The 24,432-nt window shown below is 44.3% G+C and overlaps 1 protein-coding gene across 1 annotated transcript; it reads left to right on the top strand.

Moving 5' to 3' along the window:
* Positions 1 to 346: 346 nt before the first annotated feature.
* Positions 347 to 24,432, top strand: RNF149 (ring finger protein 149). The gene is made up of 7 exons (XM_007468339.1): positions 347 to 803; positions 10,669 to 10,919; positions 13,209 to 13,277; positions 15,825 to 15,907; positions 18,134 to 18,230; positions 21,496 to 21,694; positions 24,389 to 24,432. The coding sequence occupies exons 1-7, from the start codon at positions 347 to 349 to the stop codon at positions 24,430 to 24,432; spliced, it is 1,200 nt and encodes a 399-aa protein (XP_007468401.1).

The raw sequence follows: 24,432 nt of genomic DNA, 5'->3' as shown, positions 1-24,432 counted from the left end.
CCCGGGACCACCGGGCCGCAGGAATCTGGCGACACTCTATAAGGCACTCGGTGGTCCCGAGCCCGCATGCGTGGCGCCGGGCTCCGCGCGGGGGCGGGGCCAGCCGAGGCCCCTCCCCCGCCGCCCCGCCAGGTGCGCGTGCGCCACGGCCCCGCCCTCCGGCCCCGCCCCGCCCCGCCCGCCGCTCCTTCAGGTGCGCGTGCGCCGCGGCCCCTCCCGCCACCAGGACTGGGTCTTCCCGGGCTCGGCAGCTGGTGTCGATATCTCTGCGCTTTTCGGCGGCCTGGCACGCCAGCACCCTTCGGCTCCCGGCCGGCCCTCTCCCGGTCAGCCCGGCGGCGGGGCCATGGCGTGGCGGCGGCGGCGGCGGCCCGAGGCCCGCAGCGGGGCCCGCGGCGCGCTGGCGCTGCTAGCGCTGGCCCTGTGTGCGCCCGGGGCCCGGGGCCGGGCGCTCGAGTGGTACTCGGCCGTGGTGAGCACCGAGTACGTGGACCCGCAGACCAACCGGAGCGTGCGGAGCGTCTCGGAGAGCGGCCGCTTCGGCGAGACCTCACCCAAGGAGGGCGCGCGGGGCCTGGTGGGCGTCCCGCGCGCCGAGGACCGCGACCCCGAGGGCTGCGCGCCCCGCACGCGCTTCCTCGTGCCCGGCGGCCGGGGAGCCGCGCCCTGGGTCGCGCTGGTGGCGCGCGGGGGCTGCACCTTCAAGGACAAGGTGTTGGCGGCGGCTCGGCGGAACGCCTCGGCCGTGGTCCTGTACAACGAGGAGCGCCATGGGAACCTCACCGCGCCTATGTCCCACGCGGGTGAGCCGCCGGGGCGCGGGGACTGGCGGGGCGTCCGTGCGCTGCGGTCCCGGACGACCGCCCGGTCCTCCGGCGGGACCGCGAGGGGCGGCGGCGATGGGCTCTGGCCGAAGGGAACTACGAGGGAAGCGCTAGGTTGGCTCGGTGTGATCTCCGGGGGCTCTTAGGAGGGAGGCGAGCCTAAGAACAAGATTAGATCGTCTCCCTGGGCCCTTGCAAGTGGAGGGAGGTGCGCTGTGCAGGAGGGTGATGGGGAGAACGAAAGAAATTAAGACCCGCAGGAGGAGGATTGTGGTTCTCGCCCGCGGAAAGTCTCATGATTCCTAATCATGGATCCTTGCCATTCGGCGTTCCCCAAAGTCAGGTGGCGTGGCGCAGGAGTGGAAGCTCTTTCCCAGGGCATTCCAGGGTCTGGCTCTCCCTTCACCACGTAAGGTGGTGGCTTGGTGACACTCTGGTGTCTTCACTTTCATAAAACATGTCAATATTCTGAACTTTTGAGTGGGACAGTTTGGATTCAACTGAGTCAGAAAACCTGGCCTTAGGTTGGGGTATGTTTTCTCACTTGCTAAATAGGTTATAATACTGGCTCCACTGCCAATCAGATTGCTTGACCCTTGCGTTTAGTTGAAAATTTTAAAGTTGTGATCATGCAGGAAAAGATCTTGCTCTTGGGACTTGCCTCGTGGTCCAGTGGTTGAGACTCTGCCCTTCCGCTGTAGAGGGCACGGGTTCGATCCCTAGTCAGGAAACCAGGATCCCACAAGACACATGGCTTGGCCAAAAAAAAAAAGAAATTTTACTTTTTGCTGGGTGACCCTTCCCACACACTGTTCTCTGGGGCAACGGGTTGCATCCTCAAGCAGTCATGAAAGTTTAAAAGGTGCATTTTGCAAGGTTATCATCCTTAGAACTGAATTCCAAGTGATAGTCTACCAATCGGCAGAGTCGGAAGGCCTTCGAAGAACACGACTCATTCTGAACTTACTGGGATCAAAATCTCTTTAGGGAGTTTCTGCTGCTGTTGCAAGTCAGACATCCTTTTTCCTGTGCTTTTGGTTTTTGTTCTGTGTTGGCTTCTTGAATGCAAGTTCACAATACCTGTACAATGAGGACAGGAGAGTGACTTTGGATTTGGCCTACTTTAGCAGAACGAGGGAACAGAATTCTGTTGAGACGTGAGGAAGTGAGACTGTTAGAACCACGCTTTCAAGATGGTTGACGGCAAGGGCTGGGGAGGTGCTAAAAAGTGGGTGGAAACCGTAGGGCAGGGAAGGGTGGATTGGATGACAGCGAGGCATATTGAAGTTGGATGGAGTGATCTGGTAGAGGTGTAGCTTGGAGAAGAGGTAACAGAAAGAGTCAGGTTTTTGAGAAGGACAGCGGCTGGGTCCAGGATACTCGTGGAGGGGTTGCCCTCAGATAGGAGAGGGGAAATTCCTCCGTTGCAACAGAGAGGAAGTGGGTTTGGGGAGGAAACGGGAGCAGATGTCCCCGTGGGGGCACTGGGCGATGCACCACCTTTGGTGCAATTATTCCAGTTGTCACCGTACCCAAGTCGTCTCTACAAGCCTCTCATGAGAAGTTCTGTCAGAGTTCACACAGCGTTCCAGATGCATCCTGTGGACAGGCATCTGCCAAAGCATAGAGGGCAGTGTGTGAGGGTTCCTCTGGTGCTGGGTCCTCGCAGTCCCTTCTGAGTGACATCGTACTGGGGACTTTTTTCTTTTCTATGGCAGGCCCGTCAGCCTACAGTCTTCTAAATCTGTTTACTGCATTTTTTGGTAGTGACATTCACGTCCTTCCAGGCTAATTGCACGTGTTCTAACCATGGTTCAGTAACCTTGCTTGCTTACATTGTTGACATGTAATCTGTCCAGGCCCAGAATGCCCTGGGAAAGAGCTTCCACTCCAGATTATTGACATATAATCTCTCCAGGCCCAGAAAACACCGAATTGGTATTTATTTTACATCTTCTTCCTGTGAGCTTCTGTTGCCATTATGAGTGTCCATTCTAGCCTTTTTACTGTGAGAATAATTCTGTTTGAGAAAAAAGACAAAAGTAACAGCATTAGGAATTTTTTTTTAAATGTATGAAAGTTCCCAGTGCAGAGTCGGTATTCTCCGCTTATTCCTCCCGACAGCCCTTTGAGGTGGGTACTTTAACCCCGTTTTACAGATGAGGAAACCGATGCCCAAAGAATTTAAATGACTGGCCCATGGTAACGCGGTGATCTATGGCCAGATCATTCTTTGTTGCAGGGGCCTTTCCTGGCCTCTATTCAAGAGATTCCAGTTGTGACAACCAAAAATGTCTCCAGATATTGCCAGATGTCCGGGGGCAGAGGGGATGACAGTAGCATCCAATGTTTTGAATCACTGACTTAAAAGGAGGTGAATTTGGTGTAGTGTGACCAATGGGTTACACAGAGGAGGCGCTGGAAACAGGGAATCCACTTAGACCAGTGTCTAGTCCAGGTAGAAGTGTAAGGGCCTATACTGTAGTGGTCACTAGAAATGGAAAAGAATGACTCTCATTCTCAGAAGGTGGCCCCACTGGGGACAAGGGTACAGATGTTTCATGGCTTTTTGAGAATGGACTAGAATTAAGAATGGAGTGGAATTAAGTCAGAAGAGGAGACAGCTTTGATGGACTTGAGTTTGAAACGTTACACAGAACGTTGACGGCAGCTCAGACTTTGCTTTCTTGTGTTTTGTCAGAGTGTGGACAGGGCCAGTGTCAAGCACTGATCAGCGGTTCTGTGCCAGGGCTCCACAGAATAGGTCAAGGTGGCTGCTTGTAAACTCCAATCATGATAGTCTCCTCCCAAGTCTCAGAGTTTCACCAGTTTTTCTTAGACCTGTTGCTTGACTACTAGAATCCAGTAGAAGATATTCTGGATTTAAATCAGTGGGGTCTTTTTTGTTTTTTTTTTTTTTTTCTCTCCCACGCAGCTTATGGGATCTTAGTTCCCCAACCAGGGATCGAACCCGTGGCCTCAGCAGCGAAAGTGCCAAGTTCTAACCACTGGACTGCCAGGGAGTTCCCTAGGAGTATCTGTTTTGTTTACTCCTTTGTCCCCAGAGGCCAGCACCGGGCTTGTCACATAGTAGGTTTTTAATAAATATTTATTAATAAATGACTGAAAGAATTTTCCAAAGTTGATTTTTTTCTCAGCTTTGTGTTTTTTTTTCTCCTCCCAGGGCCACTTTTGTTTCCCGCGTCCCCTGCATCGGCAGGCGGACTCCCAACCACTGCGCCACCAGGGAAGCCCTAAATCAGTGTTTTATTGTGGTTCTAAAATAAATCGGGACTTTAAGATAATATTCTATCAGGACATCTGTAAGGACCGTTACCCTAATGCCCAAGGTTGGTTCCCTTTACTTTGGCAGATGGATATACAGCGGCCAGTCTGGGCCAAGTATGGCGCCTGCTTGGGGGTAGAAACGCCTAAGACGTGTGCCGGACTTTGAGGAATTCCCAGCCTAGTGGGAGCAATAAACAGACCTTTCCAGGCAATGTGGTTTGGACGTCGACAGAATTATATGCACAGGTACTTAGAAAGCATAAAGGAAGGGCATCTGATGCAGAGATAGTGCAAAGATGATTAGAAGTCAGTTTGACCAAGAAAAGTAAAAATTGATGTAAGTCAGACCATTGAAATGAAAGCTTTTGGAGAGGGTCGGCCTCGATGTGGTGATTGTTAGTTAACACCAGGCTGATCCTTTAGCTGACATCTTGAGTGGCTGTTTAGACTGGCACTTTAATTCTGTCAGCAGTTTACTGAGTGCCAAGTACCAGCAGGGCTTAGAGGTGTGTTTGGGGAAGGGGCCAGAGTTGGGGTGGAGGGAGATGACACAGGTGATACGAAATCCTTACCTCAGGAAAGATGTGCGTTTTGTGTTTGCAGAGCATGGTAAATAGTCTTTTATGAGTGAATGAAGCTCGATGATCTTGAATGCTGCACTCTCACAAATGATCTAAACGTTTAGATTTGAGATTAGAATGTATTTTGGTGCCCTAGGAAGAGATGGCACCTCACAGCCTCATAGCAGGTGGGATTAACTCAGACAGTTCCCAGACAGATGGAGTGCTGAAGCACAGCTTAAGCTGATGAAGGTATCTGAGTGTGTGTGTGGTACGCGGGGTGGAGTGGGGCTGTAGAACCTTCTGGGTGAAGGGAGTGGCCTCGGAAAGGACTGCAGGCCTGAGGCGACAAAGTGAGGCGTTCTGGAAAACTGCAAAGAGTTTGCAGTAAGATTGTTGAATACTGTACTCAACAAATACAAAATATCCTTGAGCAGGCCAGATTATCCAAAACAAAGTGTGAAATTCCAAGAAGAGAATTGCATATATTTTTTGAGTCCTCCTAACTCATCCTAGCCAACCGTAAAGACATTTCTGTTTGCATGATGGCTTCACATTTTGGAGACGTTTCCGTTCATATTTGGTGTACTGTTTCCCCTGCAAAGGGAGTCTCTGATAATTCTCCTTATTGGGTCAGTTCAAGGATAATACCGGAAGATAAACCAGTTTTTCAGGTTGATTCATTTGTACAGAAACCCTTCTGTTGGGCCATCACTGTGTGATGCTGAGCGCAAAAACTAATAAATAAGAACTGTAGTCCTTGTCTAGTGAGGGGCAGGGGCCCAGGAAGACATTCTGGCAGGAGTGTGGAAAGAGGTGTGCTTCAGAGGCGTTGCTGCATCTTAAAGATTTGACCAGGAATTCTCCAGGTTTGGGGAGGGGGGTGGGAGGGATGGAGAGAATATGGAAGTTAAGTTATTGGAAAAAAGAAAACCTGAAAGGTCATAGGATTCTCTCGCTGCCTGCATCAGTCTTCTAGCACAGAAATCTAAGCCACTACTTTAAATATTTTAGCAGTTCCCATCTCCTTCAAGAGAATGTTGAAATCTACTTTAAATAGTTTCCTAGGGAGGAGAAATGGTACAGTAGACTCAAATGTGACCCTCCAGAATGTTGAAGCTATTGACCAAAACATATTCTTTTTACATTTTTTGTTTGTTTTTGACAAGGTGGTAAGGGGAACTATTATTTCTCAAGTAGGTTTATGATCGTGTGCCCTGTTTGAGACCTTATGCGACGCCGATGTGTAAGACAAATCCAACAGACTGCCTTCAAGGAGTTTAGCAGTGAGGTCTGTAGGTTCTTTTGGGGAAGGGCGGGCATTGCACAAGGTGACCTTTTTCGGTCAAGTGTGATTGGTAGCACTGAGGCCTGGGGAAGAAAAACATTCAAAGGGCTTTTTCTCCCCTTGTCCCAAGACTCTGCACGTGTGTGCCTGAAGAAAGCACAGGCAAAACGTTTGGTTTGGCAATCAGCCGTGACTTGCGCTCTCGTGCCACTAGGGCTCTCTAGGACTGGCCCCCGGTACATCCGGAGGGGAGGGCAGGGCCAGACGCGGGGCCTGTGCTCGGCGCCCCTTGCGGTTGTGCGCCCAGTGACCCTGAGCTAGTGCGTGTTTACTCAACTGCCCGGCCTCCAGTTCATCCCACACGTGCCCCAGAAGAGCCAGTCATGGGATGGAAGAAGTCTTCATTCCGAGTTTTTAAATCTGCAGTAGTTCCCAGAAGCAATCTTGCTGCTATAATTAGAGTGTAGCAAAATTTAGCACTCAGTATTTTTTTTTTCAATTTCTTGTAACTTAATGAACCAAGAGTTTCCTAGGTGAAAAACTGCAGATTGATACTGGAGATGTTTTCCGTCCCAGGTGTCCTGATAATCACTGCTTGTCTGCAGCCCCTGCCTTGAGGTTTCGGGTGTTCTCAGCTCATCCCCCATCTCTCATTCATTTAGACAACAGATATTTATTAAATAGTTACTATGTGCCAGGTTCTACATGAGGCACTGGGGCTAATGAGATAAGCAGGATACATTTATGTGTATTTAGTCACTAACCAAACTGGGCCAGTCACCATTCCAAATATGCTCTTGTATGATGGTTTCACAGCCCAGAAATCTCCCTTCTTTTGCTTGGGGAACTTTTCCAGTCCGTCAAGATGCACTGACTTCCCAGGGAAAAAGTTCCCTCCCACCCCAGACAAAATGATCAGTTCATTTCCGCAGTTTTTTGTTATTCCACGTTCTCGTTAAATAAGTGACAGCCCCAAATAGAAAAATTCTCATCCCCATTTTACAGCTGAACAAATACTTTCAGAGCACCCAGGCAGTGGTTGTCAGAGGGAGATGTGAGCCCGGCTGGCCTTGAAGCCTGAGTCCCCCCGAATGAGGAGGCAGGGCAGAGACACACGTAGGAGGAGCTGGGGCTTCAGGCCCTGGAACTGGCTTTTCCAGGTGGTGTGTGACATTGGCAACTCTTTTTTTTTTTTTTTTTAATTGGAGTATAATTGCTTTAGAGTGTTGTGTTAGTTTCTGCTATACGATGAAGTGAATCAGCTATGTGTATACATATATCCCCTCCCTCTTGGACCTCCCTCCCCCCATCCCACCCATCTAGGTCATCACAGAGCACCAAGCTGAGCTCCCTGTGCTGTACAGCAGGTTTCCACTAGCTAGCTGTTTTACACATGATAGTGTATTTAGCCCTCGTCTGTAAAATGATTACTCGACTCTTTCTGCCTCAAGTGCGAGACAGAGTGAAAGTGCTTCAGAGTTCGTTTTCCCCATTAACACACAGAGGTCATTCTATCATCAGTACCAGAAACTGTAACTGTAGCATAGCAACATTTTGTTTTCTGTATAAAAGAGAGACAGGTACATGGGGTTCATTATACTCTCCTTTCTACTTTAGCATGTGCTTGAAATTTTCCACGAAAGGAAACTTTTCTTAATTTATGAAAAGGGCTTTCAGCTTATAGAGCACCACATAATCATGAGTGGTATAAGTATCCTAATTGTTTCTGTATTTGTCTTTCTCGGCTACCAGATGTTTATTTCCCTGAAGGCAGGAAATGCCTTGCTCATTATTAAGTCTCCCCAGTGAGGATGTAGTAGATTGTGTGAGTGCTCAGACAACTGGGTTACTTGCCAAGGAACACTTCTAGGGCTGGGTCATAGGATCGGCCTCCAGACAGCAGCCACCTGAGAAGGGTGCCCTTCTGGGTTTTCAGTAACTAAATCCCCACGGCCCAGGGCGGATTTGCTACAGATTAAATTTCTCTCTATAATAAAATAGTGTTAGAATGTGGTTTCAGTGTAATGCCAGAGAACAGTCTTTAAATGTATTTTGTAAGTTAGTTTTTGAATAGGTAATATGTACACCTGATAGAGAATTTTTCCTGTGTCCAGCTCTCCCCCCGCCCGGAGGCAGTCAGGGTCCCCATGGGGTAGCCTTCAGGGGGATCTGTACTGATATCGCCACGTAGACCTCTTGTCCACACAGTTTTACGTGCCGTTTTTTTCCTCTTGTGTCTTGACTACCATCACTGTTAACAGGGCTGCTGCCTCAGACTGTGTACACGTACTGTAAATTATATAACTATTATTGATGGACATTTATATTTTTATTTTTTTAATAAATAAATTTTATTTATTTATTTTTGGCTGCGTTGGGTCTTCGTTGCTGCGAGCAGGCTTTCTCTAGTTGCGGCGAGCAGGGGCTACTCTTCGTTGCAGTGCGCGGTTTCTCATTGCAGTGGCTTCTCTTGTTGCGGAGCACGGGCTCTAGGCACTCGGGCTTCAGTAGTTGTGGCTTGCGGGCTCTAGAGCGCAGGCTCAGTAGTTGTGGTGCACGGGCTTAGTTGCTCAGCAGCATGTGGGATCTTCCCGGACCAGAGCTTGAACCCGTGTCCCCTGCATTGGCAGATGGGTTCTTAACCACTGCGCCACCAGGGAAGTCCCATTGATGCACATTTAGGCTGTGATAGCAAAATTTTAGAAAAAACACTGGCAGTAAATATCTTTATGGATTCCTCCTGTGTACATAACATAAGTATACCTTTGGAATTAGTTTCTTGGATCTGGAATTGCCAGGTCAGGGAAACATGTGCATTTAAAAACTTTTAGTAGCTGTTGCTCTCCATGCCAGGTTGTAATAATTCACTCCCCCAGCAAGAGTTTCCGTTTATATTTGCTCTTTGCTGATATGGCGTATCAGGCTTTTTGATGTTTGCCAATCTTTTAGGCGTGTTTTCATTTGTACCATGACTTTTCATATGTTTAAATCCTTTCTGGGGGGAGTGATCGCTAATATGTACAGGATTTCTTTTGGGGGTGATGAAAATGTTATGGAATTACGTAGTGGTGATGGTTGCACAGCCTTTGTGAATATACTAAAAACCATTGAATTGTACACTTATGTAAAAGAATGAATTTTATGGCATGTGAATTATATGTCACTAAAGATGCTGTTTTTTTTTAAAAACCCATTTGTGTTTTCTGCAAACTGACTTAATTTTCTTTGTTTTTCTGTTGCTCTTTTTCTTATAGGAAATTAGCTTTTTGTCTTTTTTACGTTCCATGTATTTTTCCCCCATTGACCAGTTGCTCTTTTGATCTTGAGTCCTTGATTTTCCTCTTTTAGCCAGTGCAGAAAATTTTTGTTTTCGTAAAATTGGTTAGTTGCTCAAATCTTTTTTTTTTTTTTTGCGGTATGCAGGCCTCTCACTTTTGTGGCCTCTCCCGTTGCAGAGCACAGGCTCCGGACACGCAGGCTCAGCGGCCATGGCTCACGGGCCCAGCTGCTCCGCGGCATGCGGGATCTTCCCAGACCGGGACATGAACCCGTGTCCCCTGCATCGGCAGGCGGACTCTCAGCCACTGTGCCACCAGGGAAGCCCTCAAATCTTTTCTATTAAAGAAGTTTCGAGGTGATTTTTTTACACTTGGAAAGGTTTCCCTTCAATATTACTTATTTTTTAATTCCCATGTTTCTTCTGGCTCTTTTATGTTTTCTCTTTTTTATATATTTAAATCTTGGATTTGGTTAGAATTTATTTTGGCTTAACTTGCAAAGAAGGGCTGCAGCTTTTTTAGCCTCAGGTGATACTCAGTGGCACCCACACTGTTTTTTTAAAAAATAATCCATTTTACCCCATTGATTTGAAATTCCACTTTTATCGTTTACTGAATTCTTTTATGTGTTTGGGTCTAGTTTCTGGGCTTCTTATTCTGCACCATTCTGGTTGTCTTCATATGCTACTACCACACTGTTCTAATTACTTTGACAACAAAGGCTAGTCCAGGTTTTACTGTTTACAAAGTTTTCCTGATTGTTCTTTATTATTTTTCCCCTAAATGAGCTTTAGAAGCAGAATTTGTAAGGTTTTTAAAGTCCCATTGATAATTTAAAAAATTAATTTATAGATTCATGTAAAATTGGCCATTTTATCCCTTTTTTATTTCTCTTATTTTTTTGTCTTATGTCTGCTGGTGTCCTCAGAACAAGATGAAATAATACTGAGCATAGTGGAACTTCTCCGATTGCCTCCCTGAGTTAATGGGTGTGCTTAGGCGTTCGTATTAGTAGTCACAAGTTGAAATTGGTCTGTGTGGTTCTTATGTTGGTTTTTTGCTACCATGCTTGGTTCTATTACCTTAGAAACAATTTTAAGACTTCTTTTTATTTTTTTCCAATCTGCTGTGGAGCACTTTAAATGTCATTGATGTTACTTGCTCTTTAAAGGTTTGGGGGTAGAACTCACCTGTGAAACTGAACGGGGGGTGGGGACGGCTCTTGCTTTCTAGGGGGGTAGTTCTTAGTGATTTATTCTACTTCTTATGCAATCAGTGTTTTCTCCTTGGAGACCAGTGATGGTAACTTGGGTTTTCCTAGAAAATTATCCATTTTATCAGAGTTTTTGGTGGTATGTGCATATGGAGCCATACTTTCTCTGTATCTTATCTTGTGTTCTTCGTATTCATTCCTTTGTTCTTTCCCACAGGAACAGGAAATATAGTAGTCATTATGGTTAGCTACCCCAAAGGAAGAGAAATTGTGGATCTGGTGCAGAAAGACATTCCAGTCACAATGACCATAGGGCTCGGCACCCGGCACGTACAGGAGTTCATCAGCGGTCAGTCCGTGGTGTTTGTGGCCATCGCCTTCATCACCATGATGATTATCTCATTAGCCTGGCTAATATTTTACTATATACAGCGCTTCCTATACACTGGCTCACAGTTTGGAAGTCAGGTAATTGTCTCTCTTTAACTTTGCTTTTTAAAAGATAATTTGTAAATATTTCCTATATATATTGCTTGAAATTATTGGACAATATTCTTAATTTCATTATCACTCACAATATTTAAGTATTAATATGGGGTTTTTTTTAATATAAATTTATTTTTATTTATTTTTGGCTGCATTGGGTTTTCGTTGCTGTGTGCAGGCTTTCTCTAGTTGCGGCGAGTGGGAGCTACTCTTTGTTGTGGTGCGCGGGCTTCTCATTGTGGTGGCTTCTCTTGTTGAAGGAGCATGGGCTCTAGGCGCGCGGGCTCAGTAGCTGTGGCTCGCGGGCTCAGTAGTTGTGGTGCACGGGCTTAGTTGCTCCGTGGCATGTGGGATCTTCCTGGACCAGGGCTCGAACCCGTGTCCCGTGCATTGGCAGGCGGATTCTTAACCACTGTGCCACCACACCAGGGAAGCCCAGGGCGGGTTTTGAAGTAAGTTTTAAATTAGAATATATTAAATTTTCTGTTCTGTGGGAAATTGGGTCATGTTTCACTCCTGCAGAGACCCTCTGTCCTTCCCAGATGTAAAGGGGTGACAAAAAAGCAAGGCATGAGTTGGCGGGGGGACCTGGTTCTGTGTTTCGAAAGAGAACGGGCCTCCCTGTCTCCATGGTAGAGCTGCGTTCAGAGCCATTTATCTGCAGAGACGCTGGTTCAGTAACAGGGGAGAGCAGGGCCCTCTGGGTTCCCCACTCACCTGTTGTCTTGAGAACCGCCCCCTTCCTGGCTCTGCAGGCAGTAAATGGTCATTTCTGGATCACCTTCCACCTCCAACTAGGAAGCCTCTGCCCTTTTAGGGACGTTAGCAGATGAGTGTATGGAGCCCCCTCCTCAGCTGACGACGTTCTTACCAGTAATTAAACATAAGATTGGTTTCTTCTAAACGGGAACCCTCTTGCACTGTTGGTGGGAATGTAAATTGATACAGCCACTATGGAGAACAGTATGGAGGTTCCTTAAAAAACTAAAAATAGAACTACCATACAACCCAGCAATCCCACTACTGGGCACATACCCTGAGAAAACCATAATTCAAAAAGAGGCACGTACCACAATGTTCACTGCAGCACTATTTACAATAGCCAGGACATGGAAGCAACCTAAGTGTCCATTGACAGATGAATGGATAAAGAAGACGTGGCACATATATACAATGGAATATTACTCAGCCATAAAAAGAAACGAAATTGAGTTATTTGTAGTGAGGTACATGGACCTAGAGTCTGTCATACAGAGTGAAGTAAGTCAGAAAGAGAAAAACAAATACCGTTTGCTAACACATATATATGGAATCTTAAAAAAAAAAATGGTTTTGAAGAACCTAGGGGCAGGACAGGAATAAAGACACAGACCTAGGGAATGGACTTGAGGACATGGGGAGAGGGAAGGGTAAGCTGGGACGAAGTGAGAGAGTGGCATGGACATATATACACTACCAAACGTAAAATAGGTAGCTAGTGGGGGGCATCTGCGTAGTACAGGGAGATCAGCTCGGTGCTTTGTGACCACCTAGAGGGGTGGAATAGGGAGGGTGGGAGGGAGGGAGACACAAGAGGGAGGGAATATGGGGATATATGTATATGTATAGCTGATTCACTTTGGTATAAAGCAGAAACTAACACACCATTGTAAAGCAATTACACTCCAATAAAGATGTTAAAAAAAAAAGGTTTCTTCTTCAGACATGGAGTTGAAAATAAGTATTCTTGAGCAACAAAACAGCTCTTAAGTTAACATGTGGCTGTTGTGTACATTAGGACTTCAGTGGTAATTTCTTCTTTTTAAATTTATTTTATTTATTTATTTTTGGCTGCATTGGGTCTTTGCTGCTGCGCGTGGGCTTTCTCTAGTTGCGGCGAGTGGCGGCTACTCTTGGTTGTGGTGCGCGGGCTTCTCATTGCGGTGGCTTCTCTTGTTGCAGAGCATGGTCTCTAGGCGCGTGGGCTCACTAGTTGTGGCTCGTGGGCTCTAGAACGCAGGCTCAGTAGTTGTGGCGCACGGGCTTAGTTGCTCCACGGCATGTGGGATCTTCTAGGACCAGGGCTCGAACCCGTGTCCCCTGCGTTGGCAGGCGGATTCTTAAGCAATGCGCCACCAGGGAAGCCCTTCAGTGGTAATTTCTTAAAATTAGTTTCATTGTAGTCATCTAACTTTGCTTTTTAAATGAAATTTTTCCACATCTGCTTATAATATATGAATTTTTAAAATAGTGACAAATTTTTCAATAATAAGAATGTTTTTCCTCCCTAAGAGCCATAGAAAAGAAACAAAGAAACTTATTGGGCAGCTTCCTCTTCATACTGTAAAGCATGGAGAAAAGGTAATATTTTCATAGTTTTTTGTTTGTTTGAATTAAACTGAAAACTCAGTTCCTCAGTCACACTGGCTACACGTCAGATGCTCAGGTGGCCACATTGGCTGGACAGTGCCCGCACGTCCATCCTCCACCTGTCAGTCAGACACAGGTAACTCTGAAGCTTTGGTCTCTACCGGAGACCCTGAAGCTTAAATCCATCTCCATTAAATCTCACACTCTCTGTCCATTCTCTCTGAGACTCCTTTAATTACAGGGAGAAAACACAGCGATTTGTGGAGAAGGGGAGAAAAGATATTTTTAAAACTTTTTAAAAAAGAAACGTTTCACATGGCCAACCTGAGACTTTTAAAAGGCCAAAATCGTACCAGAGTTCAGAAGCATTTTGGAATAGGACAAATCCTAACAAAATCTCGAAACTCAGGTTCTTAGAGGATAGATTCCTTAAAGGAAAACAGTTGCTAATGCAGGAATAGTTATTCTCCTAATGGTTCGTTTACTGTTCTGGGAAGTGTTGATGGCTGTGTTGACATAGATAGCTGTGCGTTGGTTCCACTGTTTCCACTTCCGTTTTATCTATCTCCCTGAGTTGAGATTTAGTCCATGCCGATCCCCCAGTCTCCACTCCCCCGTAAGTGCATTTGGGTCCACATCTCCTCCTCTGACCTACTTAAAGGATTAAAGCTTCAGAATAACACTCATTAAATTTATAGACCTTTGACTTCGAAACTTTGGAATCTGATATTAATGGTTCATGTGGAATATGTAACATATCCTACTCTTGGAATTGTATTGTCTGCTTCATTCTTTTCCGATGCCTTACGTTATAGTAACAGTGAATTTTCATATTTGGCGCGAGGTCCTGCTTTCTTTCCATGTAGATGTATTAAACAGGAGAAGTGCAAAAATAAAAAAAAGAAACTCCCATCTCATGGGAAGATTAACATCTGATTTACAAAGCACGAGGGTCCCTGGGGAGAGAGTCCAGCAAATGCCTGGGACAAACTGTGCATTCGGCTGGCAGTTCCGTGACAAGCATGGAGTTTTCTGTTCCTCTTGAAATGTGTCTTCTACTCTCTGTGGCAGGAAATCTGTTCTTAAACATGAGAAGACATAGATTTATATGTGTGTAATTTACTGCATGGAGTCTTTGAGAACATAAATGAATTGATACCCTCTTCGTGTACAGAACATTTTTGAAAATAGGCTTCTATGGACTGTTTTTTGAAAGTTGTCAGCAATAATGGTTAAAAAAAAAAAGGATCCATAAATGGTCCATGAGGTACACACGTGGATTTTCTGACAATTTTACATTTTAAACTTGTACAGAAAAATACTATGTTTTTTCTTAAATCTACATCTTGCCCAGTTCTGGAGACTGTATTTGTTTTCTAATTTTTCTTTTCTTGTGGACTTGATCACAGTAATGTATAAGCTTGTAAACCATTAGGGAAATAATTATTTCATCATCCTTGCATGGCATGTGAAAAAAGGTGATAATGTATAGTTGCAACATATAATTTTAAGTGCTGTTACAAAGTGAATTTTAATACAATCTTTGATAGCAGTATCTACGTGTAAAATCAGTTTTTACTGCTTGCTTGTTAACACGTGACCCACATGGCTAAAGATATTTTTAAAGAATTCCGTGATGACTGTGAAGCTGTGTCCCATAAAATTAACTTGCTAAAGTTGCAGACACTGATTGGTAGCTCCTGAATCCCCATCCCAGAGTCCTGGGAGAGAGAATCTCATTGACCTGTTTTGGGTCAGGTGATCAGGCTGGCCATGCCTACTTTGGTAGATGGGCTGAAGCCAGGTGGGTATGTCCAGGGGGTGCCCAGGGAAGTGGGGGAAGGGCTGACACCACCAAAAAGGTCTGTGACCCACAGATTCTCAGAAGTTGGAATTTTGTCACAAGACTGCTTCTTCCCCAGGAGTTTTTGTTTCTTTTTACCTTTATTAACTTGATATATGAAAACGGTAACTTCTTTCAATTTACGGTTCTTTTTTTGCTAGTGAGGTGAATACATTCAGATATTTAGCTATTTGCATTTTCTCATCTGTAAGTTATAACTCTGTTCTTTCACAGATTCTAATGAAAGTGCTTTTGTTTTGTGTTTTTGATGATTCCAGAAAACAAATAGCTAATTAGATATTCATTCTTCATTTTACATTTGAAAAATAATTTATTTTATTATAATAAAGCAGGCATTTGCATTTCTACAGCCCTAAAAATATGATCACTTAAAAAAATGAACAGTAGCCTAGAATTTAAACATAATTCGTGTCTGATTAGGTAGACGATGAAATTTTTTCTTTTTCAGCCAAATTCTTTTAAAAAAAATCCCTTGGTAGTGGTAAAAATAAATACCAAGTAGAAATTATCTGTGTTTAAATTCAGGATGTACCAATGTAGAGTAGAATTCGTCATTGTTTTACCCAGGTTGTAGTGAGTTTTGGTTTCGTTTTGTTTTTGTTGTTGTAATGAGTTTTACCAAGCGTATACTGTATACTAAGGATATAGTAAATTTTTTCCTCTTCTTTCTACAGGGAATTGATGTTGATGCTGAAAGTTGTGCAGTGTGTATTGAAAATTTTAAAGGAAAGGATGTTATCAGAATCCTGCCATGCAAGTACGTTCTCTCACTTCCTGAGATGTTAAAAAATTACTGACAAGTTTCAGGTTTCTGACCAAAGAGTGAACATGTTTTTCATGATATGAAGACCTTGCTATCAGGTGATATCTTGTGATCATCTCACCTTTTAGAAAAGAAGCTCGAAGTCTTCAAGGCTCTCCTGTATTGTTTTACTTTAAAATTGCTTTGCTTGGAGACTTTAGGTGACCATTAAGACCCATTATGTCCTTTTGTCATAGATTGGCTTTTTAGTCTTTTAAGCAAGGCTTCTTTAGGGTCCTGGGAATAATCTCTACTACCCATTGAGCTGTTCGGATAGGTGAAGGCCCTGGGGGTTGGGGCCAGGAGCAGCCCGCAGATGTGGCTCCGGCTTTGCTGGGTTTTTTACTTTTAAATATTTTAATAATGTTTTGAACTAGTGAGCATTTTCCCAGACATTTATTAGAAATGTTATTTTTAAAGACAGTTACTGGTTATGTATCTTTGTCTACTATTTTCTACCGAGATGCCTTTTTTCTTAGATTTGGCTCTGCTGTTATTTGCACCCTGGGTTTGGGTTCTTTTGGGGGTTGTGTGAAATAAATATTCCTCCCTTATTTCATTAATTTATTTTCTTTAGCAACAGGAAGTTATGTTTCCTTTTTAATAATGAGATACTTTGTTAACTTTTTAAAAAAATTGCTTCGTTAGCAGAAAGCTGTACAAAGATTATGTTTTAAAGCTGGTCAATTTTAATTATACTTCCCACCTATTAGAAGCAGGTCACAAGTTAAAATATAATTACGTCTTGCTTTATGTTTGCAAAGTGTTTTTGTGTATATCCCAGTACTTATAGCAGATTAAGTTCTCAGGAGTTCTGTAGAGGAAATGAAGGCGTGAGGATCAGAATAACAAAATTAATTTCCCTGCATGAAGATGGTGAACTTAAATCTACAGGCATTTATGTGGGTGGGTGTGGTGGATACTTAGTGAATTGGGGACAGTGTCGGGTGATGGTGTCCTGTAGAAAATTATTAAGATAGAGAAGAATTTTTACTCTAGGTGGGCTTAGGGCACGTCTTTGTGACCTGGATGCCACACAGTGAGCAGCCTGAGGCCGATTTCCTTTTATAGGAAATCCAGATACTCCTGAAGGCCGAGCTGGGATTTGCACTGGAGCTTCATAAACAGACGAGTTGACGTGTGCGCTTATCCTGGTCTCCTTCGTGGGGTTTTATTCCGTCCACCCCCGTTTCCTCCTATGATTTATATCAACAAATTTCCGAATAAAGCCCACGTGTTGGTTTTGTTTTTTCAGAATGATTCCAGTGGGTCAGTTTCAGTTTGAGGATGGAAAGGTCACAAGACAAGCTGGACTGGACCATGTTATGTCCTTACATGCTGTGATTTTTAACTGCACTGGCAGATTTCCCTTTGAAGGAAAGGTCTTCAGACAGTGACGACAGTAATAATAATGAAAAATTACTGTGGATTTATTGTGCCCTGCACAATAACCACATCACACGTTTGCTCCTCAGAACAGCTGCAGGGTAGGTGCAGAGTGGCCTCAGGATCTAGTTCAGAGTCACAGCATCAGGACGCACAGCTGGTGTCTGAACCTGATCTGTGTGGCTCTGATACCCACAGCTGCTTACCTGCAGTACAGGTAGAAAATGTAGATTCATCACACAGGAGGGGAAGTCCGCCAATGAGGACAGTCAGTAGAAGAAGAAAATTCATATGTGGTGTTTCTTTTTTTGATTCTGAAAGCGATATGTTCATTCTAGAAAAATGTAGATGCTGCAAAAATATATAAGACAAAAAAATAAGTGCTTTTTTAGCCTGCAAGCCAAAGATGACTTGTTAATATTTTGTTGCATTTCCATTGGAGTCATCTTATAGACTTATATCAGATACTATCAGTTTAGTATTACTTTGTTACTATTAGTTTACTCTTGGGTTACTTAGGCCACGTTTATTCCCAAATAAAAATACATCCTAGCATGATGTGAAAATAAACCATGTTATTTTTGTGCAGCGAAGCGGGTATTTCCCTCCACATGCCAGATTCTATTTAACGTGGAAAAATAGAATAGATGACTACCTAGGGTAAATGGATAGACTGGAATGTTGATTTGATGGCATTTAACTTGTAATGAGAAGATGCGTTGGTGGAATGTGTTGTTTCCTTTATAAGATATAAACATTTATTTTAAAACATTAACACATACTTAATTTTTTTAGGCATATTTTTCATAGAATATGCATTGACCCATGGCTTTTGGATCACCGAACGTGTCCAATGTGTAAACTTGATGTCATCAAAGCCCTGGGATATTGGGTTTGTTACATTTTTGTTTATATTCAACCTCTGCACCCCCGTTCTCCCTGAGTGATTGGATTCTTTTCCTGACCAGAGGCAGGAGTGGACTAAATGCTCCTTCTAGCATCCTGGTGGTTCCTGAAGAAATTTTCCTCTTTATTAAAAGTGAATTCTTAAGACATTCCCCAAAGTCAGTGAACTAAATTTGTGATTACAGAATAATATGCTAGGTGTTTCCTTAGAGTTTGTACTTAGAGTGGTATCTTTGATAGATGTCGGTGTGACGCTGCAGGGTGTATAGGTGCCAGTCAGCGTCATATAAACAGGAATTATTATAAAATGTTTGAAACGGAAGGAGCCTCATGCAGAGGTGCACATTTTACACACGAGGGAGCCGAAGCACATACCTCTTGACACCAGCTCTCCCAATGCTTGGGTTTCAGAGTCAAGATGCCGCGGGGAGATTTATCCTGCACCCAACGTGCTCCATCACTTTGTGATACTGAGATGGTCATAGACCTTCCTCAGAAAATAGAGACGGGAGGGCAGAGTGAAAGAGAGCGCGTCGTGGTAGCCATGCGCTGTTGCCTTACACGAGTTATTACGTTGACTCTTCCAGCCCCTATGGGAGGGAAGCGCTGTGACTCTCCTTATTTTACTAACTACAAACTCGAGCTCAGAGAGACGTAGCTCACCTGAGGTCACACGGTGAGGTGACAGGGAATCAGCTTTCGGGTGCAGGCTTGCTTAATTCCAGTGCCCAAGCTCTAAACCACCCTCCTACCCAAAAGAGGGGAGGGACATAGATGGGAAAAATACCCAGATCTTCCCTGATTGTTATATTTTTAGAGTCTTCCTGTAATCTATTAATGTCTCAGGATATTCTTGATTAAATATAAATAGTTTTGAAACAGATGTATGAAAGAAGTAATTTAAGTATCAAATATATTTTTCTTGTTGCTAAACAGAGGTTTTGGCAGCGTTTATTACAGAGGTAGAAACTACAAAGAGGTTTTTTATTATGGTAATGATTTTATGTGACTTAAAGCCATAACAGCCTTCAAGGCTGCAGGCCCCCTTCCGAGTATTTTTCATTTTCTAGTTCAGCGCATCTTCAAAAGAGAGCTGAGGGACCACGCACTGCCTTAATAACCAGTGTGATTTTCTGTGAATTATCATTTTCAAGTGTGAGTTCCAGAGGCCTCACCGTAGGTACACGGAGGGGGAGGCAGCAGGACTGTCTTGCTGGAAACTCATCCGCCTGGATGTCTGGAAAATGTGCCTTTGCTGTAGAATTTCTAACATTCGTTGGTGCGTAGTCTTGATAACTGGCAGCTCTCCCCAGCGTGGAGGCTCACCCCCGACTGCCTCACGCCTTCCTGGGACCGCATTTGGAACAGTAGAACCCAGGCAGAGAGAGAGGTGTTTTCTTGGCAGTTTCCCTTCTTCGACTTTTCCTCTCGTAGATACGCTCTGAAGCTTCTTTTCTTCGTCAGTCATTTTAAACCTCTTTTCATTTCTAAACCTTTGTGCAAAAGGCGTTTCACTGACCTTAGCGTTGAGACTTTAATCCTCACGAGTTTTGCTTTTGGAAATACATATGTATGTTTCATGTGTTAAAAAACAAGACTCTTCATTTTATATCAGGTTGGATTGCTTTCAGAATGTTTATTTCAGAAAGCTAGAATATGTCCCCCCAGAAAGCTTGCTTGCTTTTTTGAAGAAACCTACAGTAACTTTAAATCAAACTTAAGAAATTAATTTGTCTTGCCTTTAACTGTTTTTTTTTAATCCTTTGACAAATCTGCCATTTTCTTTGGGCCCATTGGCCCCTCCTGCGTTGGATTGTAGGGATAGTTATGACTCTCATATGGTAACTAGTTCTCATTTCCAAGAAAATGAGCGCAACAGTGAGAGCGGCTTTGACCTGCCTCTTGTCCCTGTTGTGTTTGTTCGCTCATGGGGCGCAGGCATTCATCAGGGGAGTGATGCGTAAGGTGCTGGGTCTGAACTTGGCTCCAGGGAGACGAAGGGATAAGACTCAGCCCTCCTGCCCACAGGCTCCTGGGGGGCTCCGCTTTCTGGACTGGTGGGTGGGAGCCGGGCCTGCGGCCCACCCCGCTGGCCACGGAGGCCTGTTTGAAGAGTGTGGGCACAGAGGAAGGCGGCCTTGACCCTGCCAGCTGCATGTGGGAAGGGACAGGGAGGGGTTTTTAGAGGCACGGTCTGAGCTGCGTGTTCAAGGGTTAGTGTATCGCAGGGAGTGACCAGGTGGGCTTTGGGACGGGCAGGTAGTTCAGTTTGGCAGGTACTTAGACAAGTACCTGGAAGAACAGACTAGGGTGGGCTGTGCGGCAGTCCGGATGCTACAGCAGCTCAACAGGATTTGTCGGTTGGTGCGTCACGAGTCTGTTCTGCGGGTGTTCGGTTGCCTGTGAGAAGGCAGGGAGCCACGTGGTGCCCGGGAGTGAGGCGAGGGTTCCAGAACACGTGTGGAGCCAGCAGTGCGGGCGGCAGGGCCCCAGGAGCGGGTGGCAGGGCTGTGCGCTGCCCTCAGCCTGAGCCAGGGTTCGCAGGAACACCCCCACAACGCACACACCTTCGGTCGGTCACTCAGCAGCAGCTTCGGCCATCACGACACAGCTTTGACCCTGGCATGAATCAAGAAAGGTTTCTGGATGGCCCCTGAATTTTGAGACTCGGACGTAGTGACGCTTGTAGAATCTCCCGCTCTGACTTTCACGATCTCCTTTTCTTCTTTGAAGCAGCAAATGGGGAAGCGAGGCAAACTGGCAGCGGGTAGACACCCCTTCTGTAAGGAAGGAGCAGAATTGGTTATCTTTAAGTGAATGCAGGTACAGTCTGCAGCCTTCTGCTGTTCAGAAGCCTGCTTGTCTCCGAAGCCCTGGCACCTGGCAGCCATTAGGGCAGTCATTCGAGCTCAGGGCTCCAGCCTTAGTGATGAGCGCCCAGCCGGCCTGCTCAGAAAGGCAGGAAAGTGCATTTGTGACGAAGCTCCACTTTCTGTCAGTAGTTTAAACGGTAGCATCGTTTGTATCGAGGGGAAAAATGGTTTTTAGAGGAAAAGGATTTAGGTCTTGAAAAGCTGCTTATTTGAAGAGTGCTCGTTTTCTGGTGATGCTAAATAAATAAGACACTGATGTGCCTTTTTGCCATGTTCGTGTATAAAAGTAAATATTTTGTATGAATTATGAGCGAAAGATGATAGATAAGCCTGATCGTGTTACTGAGAAAAGGTATTTTCTTTGCTCTAACTCTCAAGGGAGAGCTTGAGGACGTGCAGGAGACGCCCGCCCCAGAATCGCCCCCCGGGGGCGTTTCGACTGCAGATCTGAGTCTTACTTTACCAGATGGTGACAGAAGTGACGCGGGCAGCTCAGCACTGCCCACCACCAGCGACTCTGCGCCACCTTGCGAGGCCAGTTTTAAAGAGGATGCAGGTGAAAACACGGCCTTGCTGGGTGAGTCTTTTGCGGGTTCTCAAACAAAATGATGTTATCAGTGGTTGAAAGAAGGTGAAGAAATACATAAGGTGCAGAAAAGCATAAAGGAAGAATGATAACCATGACCTCACACCTGCAGATATCATTTTAACATTTCCATAAATATACTTCAGATGTTTTTTCTGTGTTTAAGGATGGGGAGAATATCATTCATGTGCCGTTAGGTGACCTGTTGTTGTTTTTTTAAATTTTTGGCTGCCTTGGATCTTTGTTGCTGTGCGCGGGCTTTTCTCTAGTTGCGGCGAGCGGGGGCTACTCTTACGTGCAGTGCGCAGGCTTCTCTTTGCAGTGGCTTCTCTTGTTGCAGAGCACGGGCTCTAGTTGCGTGGGCTTCAGTAGTTGTGGCGTGCAGGCTCACTAGTTGTGGCGTGCAGGCTCAGTAGTTGTGGCATGCGGGCTCAGTAGTTGTGGTGCAAGGGCTTAGTTGCTCCACGGCATGTGGGATCTTCCAGGACCAGGGCTCGAACCCGTGTCCCCTGCATTGACAGGCGGATTCCTACCCACTGTGCCACCAGGGAAGCCCAGGTGACCTGTTTTTTCTTCTTAATGTGTGAAGCTCTTTCTGTATCAGTAGACAAGACACATGATTTGGTACAGCTGCGTAGTATTCCATTTTGGATTCACTATAATTTCTGTAAACCACATCCCGCTGATGGACTTTTGTCATCACTAACACTGAAGTCATTTTGTGTATACATTTACCACCTGTCTGTAAAATAATGAATTGCATTGTTTTAAATTACTAATGCAATTATCTTCTTTTCATATTTGTTGGTTATTTATATTTCTTTTCTGAGTTGCCCAGCATTTCATCCTTAGCTTCTTTTTCTGTGGAGAAACTATAATTTTTCATACTGATTCTAAGAGCTCTTGGTCTTTGATTTTTATCTAGTCCAGCTTCTCATTCTTTCATGATTCTTTCTGCCTTTGACAGCATATGCCAACTTAGGAAAATCTGTCTCATCTGAGGGTTATTAATTTAAATTTTACTGACATTTGTGGCTTTGTATTTTACATTTAAATCTTTAATCCACATTGTTTAAGGGGAGATTTAACTAACCTGTTTTTCCCAGATGTTTAACCACTTGTCCATTGTTCAGTGATAGTTACTTGTGAATAGGTTTTGATATTTGAAAGGCAAGGCAAATTCCTTCTTTATTCTTTTTAAAAAAAGAATTCTCAACTGTTCTTCATTGTTTAAGATTAATCTTAAAATCAACTTGCCACGTGTAAGAAACTCCCATGAGAATTTTTATTATAGTTGAATTAATTTATAGGTTATTTTAACTGGGAAGAATTGATGCTTCTAATTTTGAATTTTGCCATCCTGGAAGAGGAAGCATATTTTCCCAAATCGGTAGTATTCAAACTGAATCGGTTTGTCTTTTTTGCCCCTTTTTAGAATCTGGGAGGCAAAGACAGAAATATGAGAACTTAAGTTTTAAACCAGTACCAGAGGAAGAAAGAATGCGTTGTGTAAGAAAAAGGGAGAATGAATTTCAGAGAATGAGGAAGTGGAAAGGTGGATTGTGTAGGAGTTCTCCTAACCAGCTCTCCTGCTGGCACTCTGCCTTGTGGGGCAGAGAGTTCCATTTATAAATGTTTATAAATGCTTCTTGTTTTTAGGAATTCCACTGCTTTGTGCCTAAGTGCATACCACTGATATTTTTATTTTTATTTTTTTTTACCATTGCCTTCAGGCTCCAGAAAGGAAACGAAATTTGTTTCCTTTAGTACTTGACTACCCTTGAGATATTTCAGGACAGGTAAAACTCTTATCCTAAACTAAATTTCCAAGTATTTGTTCAGGTAATTCATAATTCATTCAGGTAATCTGACAGGTAATTTATGTTAATGTTCTTTCTACCCTATAATTGGATCGTTTGAGAACTATTGGAAAAAATCAATTCTTTTAAGCAGACATGAGTACTTTAGTGTTAGTACTTTAGTATAATGTCTACTTATATTAGTATAATTAGTGTAATGTAGCTTTACTCCTAGCTGAGCTAACATTTGCTCAGGAGCGCCTAGGAAATGGATGCGGAGGTTATTAACGGTAGCCCACTCCCTGGAGGACGCGTCTGCCCGAGGGGGCTCCTCTTTTGTCTGCTTGACCTCAGGTCTGATTGAGGAAGTAACCTGTCACTGTAAGAAACCCTTTTGAGCTGAAATTATCTTGTACTCCTCTTCCTAGTAACATCCAACTGGATTCGAAGGCTGGTTTGAACCTCTCTGTGCCTCAATTTCCAGTCTCTAGATTGGGGATAATACCATACTTGTCTCTAGCTCATAGGGTCTATATTGCCCAGTAAATGCTAGCTACTGTTTTCATGGGTGGTGACACCATCGCTATGTGTTTGAAAACACACTCTAATTAATCCCACCAGCTCAGCCTGTGTCTTTTCTATAGCGCCGTGCTGACCACATGAATACTGATTAGGCTAATGCCAGAAAACCTCTCATGCTGTATGTGAGGAGGGTGTTTATGTATTTCCTTGAGTGTCTGGAATAGGTTGTCGTTTCTCCATGTAAGTTTTATTTAAAATTTTCCGTAATTTGTTTCTTGAGCTATGATCTCCAAATCTAACAGTGTTTATGTAATTAAAGTTCAGAATATACCAACCAACGCTGGCTTTTGTTGCTTTGTTGCAGAGACAAGCAGGAGTGACCCTCAGCGTGAAGGACCTGTCTCCTAG

The sequence above is a fragment of the Lipotes vexillifer genome, unplaced genomic scaffold (assembly GCF_000442215.2).
Source record: "Lipotes vexillifer unplaced genomic scaffold, Lipotes_vexillifer_v1.1 scaffold177, whole genome shotgun sequence".
Classification (NCBI taxonomy): Eukaryota; Metazoa; Chordata; class Mammalia; order Artiodactyla; family Lipotidae; genus Lipotes; species Lipotes vexillifer.
The sequence above is the reverse complement of the archived record's forward strand: the minus strand, read 5'-3'. Positions and strand labels throughout refer to the sequence as shown.